The sequence below is a fragment of the Besnoitia besnoiti genome, chromosome V (genome assembly GCF_002563875.1).
Source record: "Besnoitia besnoiti strain Bb-Ger1 chromosome V, whole genome shotgun sequence".
Classification (NCBI taxonomy): Eukaryota; Apicomplexa; class Conoidasida; order Eucoccidiorida; family Sarcocystidae; genus Besnoitia; species Besnoitia besnoiti.
In genome coordinates this window covers 2,624,383-2,642,504 of record NC_042360.1, presented here as the reverse complement: position 1 = coordinate 2,642,504, position 18,122 = coordinate 2,624,383, and the positions used below count along the sequence as shown (strand labels likewise).

The window sequence follows — 18,122 nt, the reverse complement described above, 5'->3', positions numbered from 1 at the left end:
CGTAGACACCCGTGGCTGCATCAGCGGGAGAAAAGTTCTTTCCTGGGGGAACCGCGGGAGCGTGCAGCGCCGTAACTCATGCAGACAGGACCACCCGAGGGAAAAAGCTTCTCAGTGCAGTAAATGCAGGAAGTTGGAGATCCCTTTTTTCAGGTACCAGGCCATTTGCTGCAGTAAGCTAGAAGACAGCCAGAAACGACTCCATGCGGTGTGCGTACACAGTTGCGGGCCTGTTGCTATGCTTCAGCGTGAAGACAGATCTCTTCCCCTTGGCGAGGAGCTACGCTATGGTGAAGTCATAGATATATGTAGCGTCAGTACTACTTTGTTCTTCATATCATACCTGAATGGTACTTTTTAGCATATTATGCGCTGTTAAAAGGAGACCCCTCCAAAACCGGTGGTTTGTTAGTACTTATGTCCTCTCTCACTAACCTTGCTCTATTATCTGAAATTCGAGCTTTGAATACCCGAATGTTGATACAACAACATTTTATGACTCGAAATGTACTCAGTGGATGGGTAACTATTGGGGTATACAGTATGATCTTCTTGATTATTATTGGTAGTACCATTCCACAAGCGACTTGTATCTTTTATGGTAGATTAGCCACTATCGTATATCTTACTACCGGATTAATTCTATGCTTATACCAAATCAACAGTTTTAGTGACTACAGCTTCCAAGCAAACATGATTACGATATTGTTGAAATCCAACACTTTTAGCTGTCTTAAGCAGTTCAGTGGGGTGGTGGTGTACTGCAGTCATACAAAACTTGGTTGTCTGTATCTCATAACCAGAGTCGTCTTCAGTATTCTAGGAACTATAATGTCTTTGTTTATTCGATTTAAGTTTATACAGTTCCGAATCGCGGATCATTTGTACAGAGACGATGGCTACTTATAATGTGATAATAACTATATGCGTGCTTAACAATCGCTAAAGTGTTTGATTCGTCAAGCACCTTAACAGTTGCCTCAGCCCCTCCCCAGAGTTACGTTACGCAGACACATATCATGGATGGGTGGGCCGCCTCAGCCTTTGGAACCGCCCGTAGTAGAGAGGTTTGCCTGAATCAGTGGCGACTGCCATCGCAATCTGCATAAAAAACAACACAGACATGGGCATCCTCAACCGAGCAATTTGAGCGTGCAGAAGTTTCAGACACCCCCATCTCCCCGCCGGTGCATCAGCATTCTCTTAGCGCAAGTCGCAGCGATTGCAGCTCAGCTAATGCGCATACTGATCTTGCATAGATGCTAGAGATCGCCTAAAGAATGCAAAATTTCAGACCTTCCTTCTTTCGCAGTGCGTGGCGGGCAGCGGTGAGCTAGGCTAGACATCGGCAGGCCGCGGCCGTGTGCCGTGAGCCAAGCAATTAATGGTTTCACCCCCAAGCCCGTCCGAAACGAGTTTCATAATTCCAGCGGGCCAACGCGGCAACCTGTAGGATAGGCAAAACCACCACTCGGTCGCAGGGCTTCAGCTACGTTGCTCCGTAGTCGTGTACGACGTCTCAGACGCATGCAATTCAGACGTATGCGCACGCTGGACCTCACCACCTGGTTTCGGAGTTAAGAATACGTACAGACTACCGTACGGGTGTGCACACTACGAGATGGGCTACTGGTTTCATTTTGAACGTCATTGTCTAGTCATGTGCTACGATGCGCAGGCCTTGCGTAGTCGACGCTTAATTCCTCATGCGGGGGTCTAGGACAGAAAAGGGGCGTCTTAGAAGATCTCACGGATGTCACTCGCGCCCGCACGTCACTCGATACCAGCCCTCTGGAGAAAAGGTTGCTTCGTATATCTATGGCGCGAACTTTTATCGAATCGGGAAAAACACCGGCTTGCACACAAGCAGTCTATATAATCGTGGGTAGCTGCTTGCTGCGTTGCCATTTCGAAGCTGTGATGCAAAACTGACAGGAGGCCATATATATATATATATATATATATATATATATATATATATATATATATATATATATATATATATATATATATATATGCACATATATGCACACATGTATGCCTCCTGTGCTGCTATGCGCTGAAGCTACCTCGAGAAGCAGATGACTCGCTAGCCACGATGAAGTTATTTCGCCTCTGTGGACGTAAAGCAGTCGCCCTGGCAGACGACGGCTACCGCAAAGAGCATGAGGCACAGAAACCAAGGGCCATTCCGTAGGTGTGAAGCTCATCCAGCGGCTAAGCATTCGCCAGACTTACGCGAACTGGAAATCTGGAGCCTTTGCAGAACGAGATGCGACAACCAAGGCAGCCTTGGCTTCCTTCGAAATTTCGCAGTGTGCAAGGAAGCGCGTAGGGTACATGGACACACATACTACAATCCAGCCCTGAAACAAAATCTCATCGCTGCACCGTGTGCCCCCGGCGAGAAATGGAGCCCTTGAAGGCGCGTGAAGTAAACGGGGCTGACCCGTGCCTTGGTGAATTGCCAGCCGCAGGGCCAAAACTGCGCAAAGTAAGCTTTTGCGTAGTGGACCAACATCCTCGAATATCGAGGGCTACGGATTTCTACATGCGATACCGTTGTGAGGGTAAAGTCGCCCTCTCCTTTCCCCGCCACTCGGCTGACCGATTTGAGACGCCCCTGATGCGGCGAGCATTCCAGTCGCAGAGATGAACGTGTTACCATCGCAACAGACATCTGTCTTCCTAGTGCGTTGAAGGCATTCATTGTCACCGATAGAGGGTTTAGAATTTCCCACCTTCCTCGTCTCTCTCCTCGGTGTCTCCCGCCCGTCCGCCTCACCTCGATGAGATGCTGCTTGACTAGCCGCTGTGTTAGGGCTGAGCTTCGCATCGAAAGAGGAGACACAAGCACTTATCTACCAGTTTGGGAGATGCTGTTTTCTCTCTTTCGTTTGTACATCTGCAAGCCCGTGTGAGAATGTTTATGGCAAGCGATTTGACATTTCGTTTTCCTCTGCACATGGACAGTCACCAGCTATCACCACGGACGCATGCCCCTTATCCCGAATCGATTGCAAGGAGGGGCTGAATCTGAACGCCCGTTTTTAGACTGAGGTATAATGCATCTTTTTCTATTCCGGTGTATACAGCTAACACTGTTTTCACTGCTTTGATCTAAGAGCTTCATAGCGAATTGTTGACCGCGTCCTAGCCTAATCCGCCATCTGATACGTGCATGCCGTTCGTCGTGGCAAGAGAGGGGAATGCTGAACGAAAGAAGCGCAGTCGCTTGTCTTTCGCCAGAATGAAGCCGTTTTGAATCTGACGGAAACAAGCGCTTTAGGAGAAACACTAGAGCCGTTGTCCTCTTTGAAGCGTCGTCGATAGCAACTGCAGTCTCCGTCGCCCGCCGCCGCGTCCCGGCGAGGCCCGAAGGTCGGCTTTTGACGTTATCAGCGCTGGCTTGAGATTGGCATATCGCGCGCAAGCTTTTGCGCCTTTGACTAACGTTGGGGAAGCGTTGGTTTGCGGATTCCAGATTTAGTCTCGCTCCTTTTTCTGGTGTGCACACGGTGTTCCTCAAGTGGGCACAGACAGGGGTGACTTCATCTAACCTGCCGCTGCTGGACGTGTCAAGAACACTGCACGTCTATGCAGCCCAGATATATGGAGCATGCTGATTTGTTCACGTGCATTTTCGAGTGTGCACGTTTTGGTACCTCCTCGGACGCTCTCGGCCTCCCGTAGCTTTTCTTCTCTAGGCCGCCGTCTATATTCGTCCAACCGTGCTCGCCGTTTCGTGATACCAGTTTCGGTCGAGATTTGCCCGCAAACCGTGGGAGGAGAAATATTGGAAGGTTCGTCGGTGATGCAGTTATCAACTGGGAGCATGTCGCCGCGAAGTTCTGCCAGCCTGCGCATCTTGTTCGCCACGAATACGTTATCTCCTCTGTTTGAAGACCTTTGTTTTTTACCGGGGGCCGACAACAGCCCGTCGATAGCTTTCTAGGTTCAACTTCCCGCTGCATCAGGATTCTATTCGTGCCGTTTGCGCCCACCGTACAAGATGGTCAACCTGAGTATCCTAGGAGCTAACCCTTACGTCCAGAATCATCACCTGAGGGTGATTGGCGTTGCTATGACGCTCGGCTCCATTCTCGTTTCGAACTTCTTCCTCGTTTATTTCCAGGTGTGTTGTGCGTTCCATTCTGGCTGCCCGAAAAGGGTTGTGTCTCTGCTTCCGCAGCGTGCGTCCTTGCGTGCATCGACGGGTTTTTGTTTGGCGTGCACGTCTTGTGGTGGTCATTACGCATTTTGCCTACAAACCCCTCCTTTTCGGTGGGTTTGCACCTCTGATACGCTAGTCCTCGCTCGTGCGCGTACTGGTCGCTTCAGGAAGAGCTGCACGTGCCAGCCGGTGCTGAGCGCGGCGCAGAGTCAACCCCTTAGGGACCTGCGGGAAGTCGGAGGAGTGGTAAAACAGGTCGTCCCTGTCGCGGGCTGACCAACAGCGGCCTCAGACTGCAGCTTGAGCAGTCGCTGCGGACACCGGGTTCCTCCGGCATGAGTCGCTCTGTGGCCGCGTGCGCCGTGTGCAGCCTCTGTTCCTGACTCCTCGGTGCTTGGCAACAGCCCATCCTGCAGGCGTTCATCCCGGCAGCCGCGGTGACAAAAACACGGGACCGACGCTGTGTGGAAGCCTCGTCCTTTGGATCGTCGTAGTGTGTTGCAGTGAGGACGGTTGCTCGGCCTGGTGATAGTCTAGAGCTTGACTCTGCTGTCCCGTTATGCAGGCAACGGACGCGAACGTCAGTTCAGAGTGGGGCATCTTCTTCGTTCAGCCAGTCGCCGAGTGGAATACGTGGTGGAAGCCTGCGCACGAAATCGTCTGTGAAATTGCTGGGAATGTAAGAAATCGAGCAGCGTTTGACTGAGGGTGGCCGCGGGCTTGTGTTCATGGAGGTGTTGAATCTGCTGCGCATGACAAAAAAAATTTTTCATGTGTGCCCGCGTTTTTCCCGCACTCGTGCAGCATTGCAGACAAAGGGCCGGCGGGGGGAAGGCGGGGGGGGGAAGGACTCGCTTGTGCCTGCGCCGTTGGGCTTTCCGCGGAGCTCGCTGTTCTGTCTGTTTCCGTGAGGGTCTGCGACTGCCTGAAGACTTGTTTAGACGCTGTGGTAGAACGCCTCGCCGGCTTCCGGGCAATGCTTGGCTTGGATAGGCATGGTGCAACGGGAAAGGGTCCTTCGTGACTTCCGTCCCAGTGTCGGCCGCGGCAGTGGGGGTTGCATGATAGTAACACGCCCCGAAGGGAAATGTGCCAGAAGCGGTCTTGCGGCGTCTCTCGTACAAGATACTCTCTAGTCGGGGACGACGAACGAGCAGCTTTTTCACTGCTTTCCGGAACCGCAGTGGATGCGTTTGTGCGCTGTCTGTTACTGATTAGAGCACGCTTGTGGAGGCCTACGAGTGGAAAGAGGACTTCAAGACCACATTCGGGAACGCAAACTTGAATCAGCTGTGCGACGCGCTCTACAAGCTCATGATGGTTGCGCTTGCGGTACGTTATCCGAAAGAATGCACTGACTGCACACCGGTCGCAGTCAACTCGCTTGCTGACCGATTGCTTGTTGTTGTCACTTGAGAGCTGTGGTGGCTTTTCCTTCTAGATGGTCGTCTTTTGCAGCGATGGCGCCTTTGCAGAAGGGAAAATGAACCACGCTGGCAGGCGATGAACGCACCGGGCACGCCACAAGCTCTGCTGTGTGCTTAAGTCCAGGATCTGCGACCGCCGTATAATACATGGGAGTTGCGATGATATGCATATCGTGCAGGCGGGCTTCCTCATGTTGGCCACCGCAGGGGCGCTTGGCGTTCTTGTCATCTATTCCAAGATGCAAGGCGACCCTGAGCTGCAGTCGCACATGTACTACGCACATTGCAAGTCGGCGATGGTACGTTTGCTTCAGGTCCTTGCACGATGGAGTATTAGCGTCTCAGCACATGTGCATACGTTCTTGAAGTGGTGGCGTCAACGCGGGCTCGCATCTGCCTTACGGGCTATGCCGTGTAGATTGGGGGCTCCGGTGGAGCACTGCACTGCGGGAGAGTCGTGGGAGCTCGAACATTCGCCGGCTGGAAATGGTAGCGTAAGTGCTTTTGACTGCGGCTATGCGTGTGCGCGTTCTGTGATGCTACCTTCGTGCTGGTTTTCTATTTTCCGCGTTTTGGCACCAACGACACCGTGACCTAGGATTGTGTAGTACGTCGACAGCAGTGTAGTTTAGACGGGCCGCATTTCACACCGCCTCCTCGTCAGCGCGCCACGAGGTCTCGCATTGTCAGTTGCGATGTGATACGCTACGAGACTAACGGCACATCTCCCTGCTGTTCCCGTGCTCCCTGTCGTGAAGCCTTTTTTGTGAAAGGCAACGTAAAGCCGTTTCCTCTCCACGATCTGCCTGGTTCAGGGCTTCGTAACTGCTTGTACGCTCTTCATTCTCCTTTGCGCTGCGGCGTTCATGGGAACTTTCCAACTCACAGAGTAAGTTGTTCTATTAATCGACGTTTCAACCATTGTGAGGAAAGGTCTTTTCTGGTGACCGTATTGCTATGAGTGCGTTCAGAGTCTCACGCTCTGGGCCACAGGTGGTTCCTACCAAGCGCTGGCTTGTGTCTTCTGGGCGTCAAGGAACGCTGTCACGCGGATATGAAATGAGCAGCTGAAGCCTGCGGAATGTATTGCTGGCCACGTCGCAGCAATACAGCAGGGCTGATGGCTGTATCTTGTACTTTAGTAGCAGTACGGATACCCTGGAAGTCTCAGCGTGTTAATTGTCGCAACTACTCGTTTTCTGTGTCGCTACCTATAATGCAGTCCCCAATGTCGTGCAGCGACTATGCAACTTGTGGCCGTGTATGCCTCCCTCATTTCGTGGTATTTTTGGTGCGGGGCACGTGTCTATCCGGTAGCGGTGCAACAGCTCGCCATCTGCGGCGTGTCGATGTCGCCTGTTTTCTTCTGCAGGACTGGATCATCATTATCATTCTCACTTAGAGAGGCGGGAATCGTCACGATTGTCATGAGTCTAATGCAAGGACTAGTTATCTTTGCGTATCAGAGGTACGTCATACCACTGTGCCTAGCGGCGTCGAGGATCATGGGTTGCACATTCGAAAGATCATTTTGGCGTTCTAGCTTTCTCATTCTGACGGAGCCGAGCGCTGAAGGCGGTCGGATTTCTGGCTCGCTACCTTGGCGTGCCAAACACGGTCATGTCAAACTTGCGCAGTGGCACACCCGGCTCCCTCAAGGGCGGCCATACATACAGTGACCGAGGCTTGAATTTGTATGCCTAGCCGGTGTGTACAGAGACCGCGCTTTGCTTTCGACAAAGTTCGAGTTCGAACAACTAGACTGGCGTGCGGTTGATGACGCAAAAGAGGCCTATCGGAAGCTCATGCAGTATGACATGGCGCGACTTGAAGCTGCTAAGTATGGCGGTCTCCAATCGCCTCAGGAAGTGGCTCGTCAGGGTGAGCATGCACCATGGCTGCGGCGGGTTTGAAGGGGAAGTCATGTGGAAAACGGCCTCATCTGCGTAGACACCTTTATTGGCGCGAGCGTTATGAACTGTGAGCGATGCGTTAATTCGCGCCAAGCTGTAGGTCGCTGCATTTTGATGATAAGCTGCAGGCTGGCGTGGCGAGATGTTCAAAAGTTGCCCGTGTTGTGAGTGGTGTGCCGTAGGGTTCGTTGAAGGCCAGCGGTCAAGCTGGCCGCGGCCCATAGCGTAGTGGCTGCTCTTGGCGGTCGGCAAGGTTGTGTAATGTGATGCCTGTCTTGGAAAACCATGACATGCCTTGAGAGTTCGTCACGAGTGACTCGCCAGTCGGAACTACCACGGGTACCCGAGGAACGAATTGCGTTATCTGGTCGAGGGACAGAAGCTGGCAAACAGCCAGCTTGAGGCGAGATGAATCAATAGGGGCCAAATTCATTTTTTACGATGTCTCGCTTTATGTGGTACTTCTTGTGTTATACAGCGATGGACGAAAACCTGCAGGGCCACGACAAGTACGTGCTTACGCATTTGAACCCGTGGTAGTGTTCTCCAGGAGCACGATAGACAAGCTGATGCATGGGGAGATTGCTTCTCGTTCTTCAACTCACCAGGCTTTCTGGGGCATTGAAAGGAAGGATCAATATTTTTGCCCATGTGGATGCGCCGGAGACAGATTGAACACAGCGTGGGAATAGACGCATCATGAGAGGGCTTCAAAAAATGTTGTTTTCTGTTCGGCGGAAGGCATTGCCTGGCAGGCAGTATTCATTCGGGGCTTTGTCAACAGCCTTGACGGGAGTGTCTTAAAGGCCAAGTACATGTTGATGCTTGAGGCGAATTCAGCTTTGGTCCTGTAGCGGGGAGACGCCAAGTGATGCAATACGCAGCCAGCGTCTCTTCGGGTTAATACAGAATGTAGAAATGTTTTCCGTTTGTGGGAAGAGTGCCGCCGAAAATGTAGCACTACGCTGTTTTTTAGTGATACGCACCAGAAAATACCACACCATGCACTTGTCCATTCGTCCTTGGAATTGCTCCTTTTGTGGCAGTGTAGGTGGTTCTGTTTGCCTTCTGCCCCGCAACTGTATTGCTACCCCAGTTCAGAGTTGCTGTTGCATTTTGTAAGTCTTCTTAGCTCTTCGCGACCCCCCCGCGATTTCTTTACGGATACGGCAGTCTACTCCTCATTGATGCTGGAGAATCTGAGCGCCGATCTTGGACTTCTTGGATGGAACAACAATGCAGCTCACTTGGATGGTACATCAATGCAGCTCACAACTAATCTGAGGTATCCTCTTTTCTAGCACCGGGGCGGCATTCAGTACACTGTATTCGACATGTATACCGTTTTGCTTAAGGGCCGGACACGGATTGCCCTATAGTAACACAGTTTATCGGTTTATCTTGCGTGAGCCCTATAGAAGCGGCAGCTGAGCGTCACACCCCACGAAAGTAACCGAGGACGTGCAGGCGACGATGCCACGCCCACCACACATACTGACACCGGGCCGCTTAAAAGGATAACAGTTCGGCTAGCGCCCAGTAACAAAATCAAACAGAAAACCCCTCCCTCTCTGGCTGAGTGGGCGCCGAGTGGAGCGGTGCTGGTGGATACCATCGTCGTGCGCGCACCCCGCGACACGGCGTTGTCGCTATAACAGTGGCACGGGGACGAGGGTGCGGTGCTGGAGCGGAACCCCGTCTATCTGTCAAATGCCATCCGCAGATAATCTACCGTCATCCGGAGGTTGACGATCTTTTTTCCTGTCCGTAGCTCTTGCTGGCACAAGCACCTTTCGCTAGTTCTGAGGTGATTACCCAGCTCCATTAGCGAAGGCATACGAGCAGTGACCCGCTGCCCCCCGCCTTCCCATCGTCAAGCACTGCTATGTCTGTACATAATCCTTCAACGAAGTTCTGGTTGCGGCGAAAATGCAGTTGCATTGTCGTGCAAGAAGCGTTCAATGAAGTTGGACAGTCTGCTGTCTCGTGTGCGCCCTACACCAATTCGGCTGTCCTCGTACATGCCTGCAGTTTTTCCGACGTCTCCTGCCTCCGTGTACGGTATCCGGCACCCAAGTGCCGACGTCACAGTTCCAGTGGTTGCCCGTGTGTCGTTTGCCCAGCATCTTTACAAGTTTGTGCCCTCCATCCTGTGACATTGAGAGATATCGCCCACTGCCTCTCGTGTGGCGCGTAGGAGGCTTGCAGCGTAGAGGACTGTTTTCGGCCACATGGCAGGTGGGCCTAAGGACGGTGCGACTTCGCCCGACCAGTGGTAAAGGTGACTTGGCGCCCCGGCGGACCGGCTAGCCCGTGGGGCTACTCGTCAGGGCTTTGCAGCTAGCCGGAGACAGCTGGCCCTAAGCGGATAGTGCCAGTGACGAGGTACAACTAAACAGTTTTCATTCGACTCTGTAAGGAGTACTCCCATGCTCGCAGCTTCATCTGTTGGGCTGCACGAAGAGTGTTTTGTGGTTTAAAGTGGAGTGCTCTGTCTCGTGTTACCGCCACATCCCGATTCCAGAAGAGAACGGGGCTTTCGATAATGCGGAGGGCCCCCAGGGAGGGCTATCCTTCGACAGTCCGTGCGCTAAAGTGGTTCCACCGCTGCTCTGCCCACCTGTCGTCACTGTGAGACTGTCCGGGAGTTGACAGAATCCCGGTGTTTACTCGAACGTATTCGAAACCTTCAGGGATCCATGTCACTGCATTGTGGCCGACCTATATGATTTCGGATTTGGGGGAGGCGGGGGGGGGGGGGGGGAGACGCTCAGGGGACACGCGTCGACCGCCACTATGTTCCCGTCGTTTCATCAGCCATTTGAAGGCGGCTGACGAAACTAAGAGGACTGCTTTAGCTTTTTGCAATTCTGCCGTTATTCATTCGCTCATTTCACGGTTCGGAAGGATTGCCCAGTACTCCGGGTTCCCTCGATTTCCGGTATTGAAGGAACCAGTCCTGCATTGTGCAAGAGGCTCTCAATAGCATTTTAGCGTGATACACAGCGCGCTCCTTCCTTGAGTCTCCTCCCGACAGCTGTAGGTTTCATGACATGACATTCTTCAGAGCGTATTTACCACAAGACGGCTCCCCTGCTCAGCCTGAGTAGAGCCTCGTCGGGTGTTACTGCCCGTGGAGGGCGATTTGCCTCGTATCCGTGCTGCTGCGAAATTGCGTTCAGTCTTCGAGACTCCCACTGCAGACCAAATGATATTTGCGGAATATGGAGGATTCGGTGGCGTGAATTAAGGACAGCTGATAAACCCGGTGGTACGTACAACGAAGTGCTGCTCTCTGACCTGCTGCGTCATTGTGGTCCGCGGTCGAAGCTACTACAGGACCATTCAACTTGACTGTGTACTGTATTAAAGAGAACGAGAGTTTTTCTGCCTCGTGGCGACACCCGCGGCGCGAGCATGTTGGTCGGGCCATCACTGCTTTTCTGCAGACCCGTTCCCGGTGATAGAGCAAGCACTTGCTGACGCGAAGAAGGATGGCTTCTCCGGAAGGCGGAGGAGACCAGAGACTGGCGTCTGAAGCAGGGGAACGCGTGTTGATTCTTACGTGCAGCGTCGGGGTACCAGCATCAGCATCCCTGGTAAATAACGGGGAACTCTGCCAGCAGGATCAAATGAAGATGAGCACTGGACCGAGGGGGCCGCCTGTTGTTCACGGAGATCGACGGGTCGCGGCGATATCCACTTGCCAGACGAAGTTGCCATACGGAAAAGCCAGCCAAACCCAGCCAGACACTGAGAATAGAGAGCAACGCATTACGGAACTGGAGGAAGCCGAACACAGCAGCAGCGCGATAGGACCATGTGCGAAACGTGCAGACGCTGCTGAAGGTTCTGGACAGCACACATTAGGCATTCCTCCAACCCTGCGAGAGCAACAGGAGGGTGGCGGGATGCGAAACCATCAGGAGTCCGTTGCAGTATTCGAAGGACATGCCAAAGTCGAGTGTCACAATCCAAGCAACCAAGAGGTTTCAGGATCGTCGGTCAAGCAAACATCAACACCATTTGTGGACGATTACGTTTCTAACTCCAGTGCGAGCGCGCTTGCGGCACTGGCGACCGTTTTGGCACATTCTGCTGATGGTACGCAATCACCTCCGCCCACGCTGACTTCTCCGCGAATGCTCGAACAGATGAAACACCGCGGCGGTAACAAATGCGTCACCAAATGCCCCCCGTGCTGTGCTCAAGGACGTGGCTCCCTGAAGATGCCCGCACCCGAGACGCAGTGCCGTGAGGGTCCTGAACTGGTAAATGAGCGTTGGAGGCCATTACCACTCGCACAGCATCTCCGCACTCCGCTGACACGTAGCGCGAAACAGATACCGTTTTCCAGGTCAGCCTCTACCGGCACTTGTACTAGTTCGACACCGAACTGCAGTGATTCAGTCGCATCGGAAGAGATGTCGCTGGGGCTGATGGGGCAGGAGCTATCAGGGGAAACGAGACAGAACGAGTGTCCAATCCTGACGACCATGGTCTCCGAAGGAGCGAACAGGGAAGGCGGGGAGCAGGAAAGCGTGGCTGCACCACCACGCGAGTATGGGAGCGCCGCCGTTTCGGGGAGTCGCTTATGCACATCAGCCTCAATTCGTGACACAAAGTGGCCTGACTGTGGCGGTTCTCTTGAGTCAGTGCATGCCACCAGTGAGCGCAACGGGGCTAACGCCGGTCGGCCTGCGCTTCAAAGTCTTAAGAACGGCTCAACGGACGACAGTAGCTCCAGCTGGGATACCGAGAAAAGGGACGCGGTGCCCACGCGCACTGGCGCGCCCGCTTACGAGTCGTTCCAGCAGACAGCAGCCTCACAGAACTCGGCCGCATTGCCTGCCTCTCCCAACGTACCCTTGGCTTCTACAATTCTGGCCGACCGACGATCGGTATTCTATAAGACACAGATGTGCCCTCATGCTATGCGAGGCCGATGCCGCCTGGCCAAGGGTTGCAGTTTTGCTCACCACAACCGGGAGCTCCGCACGCCACCGAGACTTGACAAAACCAAGATGTGTGCAAACGTGAAAGCGGGAGTCAGCTGTCCCAAAGGTAAGGAGCAAGATGACTACGAACACACTTGCCCGCTTTACTGACAACACGGGCCGCTGTACGTAACAGGGCCCGCCGTCCCTTTCGCGCTGACTGAGCCATCTTTTGAGTTGTCTGCAGATACTGGGAGCGTTTTTGCTTTGGAACAGGGCACAAGCGTAGGCTCATGGGCTCAGAGAGCCGAGACAGACCTTTACGGCATGCCCTGGTGAAGTTGAACATACACAGGTGCATGCGCCAGCTGCTGGCTCTCTCTCTCTCTCCTCATGCGCCAGCTGCTGGCTCTCTCTCTCTTTCAAGGGACATTTTGTGCAAAGGGACCAAGAGCCGCTACCTTGTGCAAGAGGATGGCTGTACGTTCGAGTTGCAGAGTAAATAAGCCCCCTCCAGAGTTGAAGTGCGTGAACGAGCCTCTCTGTTTTTCAGACTGCATCACCTCGCCATGAGCGGCAGTGTGTAAAGCCCGTGTGCAGGCATGTTGCTTTACTACTGTTGCGCGCTATCTGGGGGTTTCATTGTCAGTGCACGGGAGAATGTGTCCGTCGTTGCATTGGCTGGGCGCTGAGGAACATGCTTACATCAGCTTCAGAATGCGTTCTTTTTGGATGTTCAGGCGAGTCATGCTCTTTCGCCCACAGCCGCAACGAGCTCCGCCACACGGTTGCTTTCTACAAGACGAACATGTGTCGCAATTGGCAGGCTGGAGCCTGTTTGCACCCGCAGACATGCAACCATGCTCACGGCATGTACGAACTGCTATTCTTCCGCACCTTGGCAGCAGGGACCGGGTGCAGAGACTTCAGAAAAGAGAAGGAAGTGTACACAGGGCAGAGCGTCATCACCTCGCGAGGTTCCGTCGCTGACGCTGGACAGGAGGGCAAGGGAGGCTCGCTCGAGTTCAAATCAGTGAAGAGTCGGGATGAATTTTGCAGTAAGACAAGCGCTGCAGGCAGCACCGACGCGGACGACCACTACACTGGCGATTTTGCGGTTTCTCGTCACTCCGCCGTCGTCCGGAATAACTTACAGACACTTCTGGCCTCTCTCGCACCATTAGAGTCGCGTCAAGCACGAACAGGTGTTCCCCGTGCAGTCGGGTCTGAAGCGGAGCTTTCACAACGACATGCCTCCGACAAGGAACTCCTTGCATCCAGACGTGCGGATGACACTGGAGACGCCAAGTCACATGTGCCTAGTATCAAAGGAAAGGCAATCGAGGGGGGGACTGAGACGTCCTGTACCAAGGCTAATACGGTTGCAGGCAGTGGAGGTGTTGTTCTTTCCGGCAACATCATCAACGACCGCGGGGTTAAGAGTGATGCATCTGGCCTTCACGATGGAGGGAACATGAGGGGTAATCTCGCTAAAGGACGAAGAAAAAAAGGAGCAGGCGTTCAAGACGGATGCAAGGGAAAACGGCGTACGTTGGGAGCGGATCCGGTTTTGGAAACGCGGCCGACAGAGAAGATAAAAAACGCATCCGCAGTGAGGACGGCGAGGAGTACAACTTCACCTGTGATGAGGGGGGATAAATGGCTATCAGCAACGGGGGATACAGTGATCCAGAAGGCTGATGTTTGCCCATTCGTCGTTGCAAGTAGGGAAAGTAGTGTGGGGATGACAGGACAAGTGCAGGATCGCGAACAGCAGGCTGCAGAGGAAACTGAATCATTGCATCGCCCGCGCCAAAACCAACGCACGCCCACGTCCTTCCAGTCCGCGTATTTAGCCACGCGGCGGCCGACCGGAATGCGGAAATGCAACTCGCAGGTGAAACGCGGAAGTACCGTGCAGGCCGATATCTTGAACATCAGACCCGCTCCGGCGCCGCCTTCTGCTCCTTCTCCCGCAGCAATCGCCTCACTTCAGGAGATCTTGAACGTTACAGGTGTTGCTGAGACGGCGAATGAGAAACCACCGCTTTCTCCTGCTGCAGACCAAATGCAACAACGATTGCAGACAAATCAGCGCCAACTACTTTTTCAGCTTCACGCTTACCAACAGGCACGACTACAGAGAAATTACGCCGAAACCATTCTTTGCCAACAGCGCAGGCAGCGGAACAGGAGGGAGCATAGTAGCGACAGTTTACGTTGTAAAGGTTCGGGTGACGAAAACTCGCTTGACAGAATGGAGAGCCGAGAGGCGCCAGTGAAGGGCTGGAGCGAGGAATCATCGTTTAAGGGCGGCGGCAAATCTGAGGGAACCTCGGCAGAGTATCCCGTCTTTGTGGCAGATCGTCGCGTCGATGCTGCGGACAAAAAGGGCAGCAGCGGTGATGGAGCATGCCTCTCTGACCCTGAAGATCCAAATACAGCAGCCATGGACCTAGCCTACACGCTGTTGCTCCTTTTACGGGAGTCGGCTCCTAACAATGTCAGCAGCGACTGTGCAGGGGCTGCTGGCTCTTTACGGAAATTTCGAGTACACCAGAGCGGCAGTAGCCTCCACGTGCCACCGCCAACCGTGGACGATGAAATGCTAGGCTGGACGCAAGATCAGCCGATGGAAGATAATCTTACTATCAACGGCTGCGCCCCCCAAACACCAGTGCAACAAGTGCCTTTCGTTAACGATGAGACGAGCGGTCAGCCGACTGTGTCAGTCGTGGGAGCGCTGGAGGCTTTGGAGAGCAGGCACCTCGTTGATCTTCAAGTGGCTGTTGGCCCCTTAGATGCGCTTTCTGAGGAACGCTCGGAGAATCGGAACTCGTCAGCCGATCTCTGGACCGCGGAAGTTGCACGTGGCCTGTTTGATACCAACCGTTTGAATAAGCCACCTCTGCCGCCCTGCAGTACACCAGTAGGTGTGAAACGTGAAGACCCTGGGCTCTCGAACGCGAACAGAGGATGCGCTGACGCCCATCTGGCACTCGCAGAACCAGGGACCGTGGCGAGCGGTCAAACAGGTGATTTCGAGCAGGCTCAGGCGGCCCTTCCTCCGAAGAAAGTGACGTCAGAAGAAGGGGACCTGCGTGCAGGCGGTGGCGTGGGTGCCCAAGGGGCACGCACAGCTTCTGTGGCACTCGCAAGTGCGGACAACGCAATGAAGATACCCGACGTGCCACTGCCTCAAGGCAGCCCTACAAGGAGCAGCGGCGCAGCGTTGGGCAGACTAGCGGATCGACCAGCGTCGGACCGGACTGCCACGGAGATCATCATGGCGAGACTGAACGCAGCGGTGGGGTCTCTGGCAAGTCTAGGACGGGAGACGCGAATGGTCGAGGATCTTCTGAGATGCCAACAGCAAGGCACAAGCGAGAAGCAAAGCCTCAGAACCTCAGCAAGGAAGTCGGCCATCCACGAGGGGGCAACAACCACTGTCGAAACTCGGGACTGTTGTTCTCATGGCATTGAACTATTGAGGGCGCCCGTATTGACGGAAGATCCCCCAAGGGATTGTCTAAGTTCCGGCAGAGCTTCGGTTGGATACGACCGCTCTGCAGGAAGTCACCCTCGTCAGCAAGTGCATGCAGATGCCATTGCCCGGGCGGACGCGGCGGCTGCGAACAGCGTTGCAAACGAGCAGGAGCCTTTCTTGGGGGGGACACTGGGGAAGGCATTACGAGACTCGTCGTGGCAACTATGTTGCCAAAACATAGAGTGCAGCACCACTTGCGCACGCTGCAGTGGAATGAGCACTGGAACGACCAGAGAGGTGACAGAAGAAGCTCGTCTTGAAGGTGCTCGACACCTTTTTTCCTCCTTTTCCAAAGGGAACATGAGTCTTAGCCGTCCGCGAAGAGATGATTTTGGGGTGAAGGTCATTTTAGATGCGGCGCCGCCTGAGAGCGGGAGTCTAGAAAACAAGCCAAGTTTCTCTGTCTGCAGCCCCCGACATGGGGACGATAAGTTGGAAATGACTTCAGGCTTTGATCTCGTGTCTCTCGCGAGTCACGGCAGTATCGAAAGTAGCACAGCGTCAAGCGATATCAGCGGCGGTGCTGAGCAGCGGCGGGAAACTGGGGCTCGAGTGATGCCAAGTTTCGCGGAAGGGGATTCCGCATTTCTTCGTGGAGATCATTCACTGGGTTTTCAACGTTATCCCGACGCAGAACAGCGACAGACAGGGCACCCAGGTCAAGAATTTCATGCGCTTGCCGGATACACAAGCGACAGTGAGCACCTCGTCACAGATACTAGCCGGGAGACATTTCGTGGTGCGCGCATGGGAGGGAAGGGTCTCGTCCCGCATAAACCGATTCACGTGCGAACCGATGACGAGTCTGTCCAAAGAGCGACGGTCCGGACGACGAGTTCCAATGCTTTGGAGGTGATGTCCTCAGACGGTGTGGGAAATATGACGGTCGCGGATACCATGGTGGCACTTTCAAGGACCGCAGACAGTTTAGATTGTCCGGGCGGCGATTGGGCGCGCAGACACGAGCTCTACAGTGCGCGGAAGTTGTTGCAAGGCCTCCACATCGATCAAGGTTTAGCAGCCTGCACACGCCGAGGAAGGTGGCAAACCTCGTGCTCTGTAGGTGTTTGCGCGATGAATGAAGCAGGGGTAGGTAACCCAGGGGCAGTTGAACCTGGCAATGGCAAGCAGGCAGCCGGGGGTGCCGCTGGCCAGCCACGAGAACTGGAGAACTTGCAGGCCACTGAATTTGCTTGCGGATGGAGCCACTGGCCACCGGCTTTGCTTAAAGCGGAGGCAGAGACAGAACAAGACGCAGGTTCTGGACCGTCTCAGATGCAGTCGCTCCGCCAAGGGATGGAAAGACAGTGTTGCGAGCAGTCGTTTTCTCGCCAGTGCTACCGACTTCCAGAGAAGCGGACATTAGGGGCTGAGACTTATCGCCCTGCAGGTGTCGACCCACTTACTTTGATTGAAAGCATGATTCACGCTCTCGAACTAGAGGGATAGATCGCAGGGATGCTTTTTCGCGCCTTTTTCGGCCGGTCAGTCTGGCATGTGAGTGCCCCTCTGCTGACGGTGGACGAATTCCTGAAGGAGTCAGACATTAATGGCAGAATGTACACGTACTAGAGTAGGTCTGTACTGATGGGCATTGCAGCGAAGCAGCTCCAACTTGACCAAGTACGGCATTGCCAAGGACAGAAGCCTGAATGACTTGTACGAGAAGAGGGTTCCTCCTTTGGAGAGAGCATATTCAGGGCAGAAACCTGGTCAATTGAGAAGCTGTGTGCGAAGTCACGCGTAAGACAGTGTCCTCGTAATTTGCCTGTGCATGTCGTTTACTTTGCCCAGCTGTAGTAGTTCGCCGGCTGTTTTGCCAGTTAGGCATGCAGCGGCGTCCCGTGACAGCGTGCCGTAGCAGGGAGGACGAGACCTGACCTCTGTACCCGGATCTGGAGGAGCTCGTCGATTTTTTTGAAATATGAATTTGGGCAGGCTACAACAGGAAACCAGATCGCGTGCGTCAGCTCTGGATGTTCCTTGTGAAGGAGCTTCGTTTTTCTTGCGTGGCCAAGCTCGTATGCGAATTGCGAGGGTGGACCCAGGGGCCTAACGGCAAGAAGTACGTAGGGAAGGCAGTGGTCATAAGGGAAAAGGGAAAAGAAAGCAGCTATGTTACCT

The 18,122-nt window shown here is 53.9% G+C and overlaps 3 protein-coding genes across 3 annotated transcripts; all 3 read left to right on the top strand.

Annotated features, from left to right (window-relative positions):
• Positions 1 to 123: 123 nt before the first annotated feature.
• Positions 124 to 909, top strand: BESB_062020 (cytochrome b; the record flags this gene model as incomplete). The annotated part of the gene is made up of 3 exons (XM_029364616.1): positions 124 to 153; positions 319 to 740; positions 804 to 909. 3 exons carry the CDS (start codon positions 124 to 126, stop codon positions 907 to 909), a joined length of 558 nt encoding a protein of 185 aa, XP_029219324.1.
• Positions 910 to 4,012: 3,103 nt separating this feature from the next.
• On the top strand, positions 4,013 to 8,054 carry BESB_062010 (uncharacterized protein; the record flags this gene model as incomplete). The annotated part of the gene is made up of 8 exons (XM_029364615.1): positions 4,013 to 4,135; positions 4,740 to 4,853; positions 5,393 to 5,506; positions 5,781 to 5,900; positions 6,417 to 6,490; positions 6,974 to 7,069; positions 7,319 to 7,482; positions 7,993 to 8,054. The coding sequence occupies 8 exons, from the start codon at positions 4,013 to 4,015 to the stop codon at positions 8,052 to 8,054; spliced, it is 867 nt and encodes a 288-aa protein (XP_029219323.1).
• A 3,092-nt stretch (positions 8,055 to 11,146) lies between these two features.
• On the top strand, positions 11,147 to 17,447 carry BESB_062000 (uncharacterized protein; the record flags this gene model as incomplete). Its single annotated transcript, XM_029364614.1, has 2 exons — positions 11,147 to 12,578; positions 13,192 to 17,447. 2 exons carry the CDS (start codon positions 11,147 to 11,149, stop codon positions 17,445 to 17,447), a joined length of 5,688 nt encoding a protein of 1,895 aa, XP_029219322.1.
• Between the last annotated feature and the right edge of the window lie 675 nt (positions 17,448 to 18,122).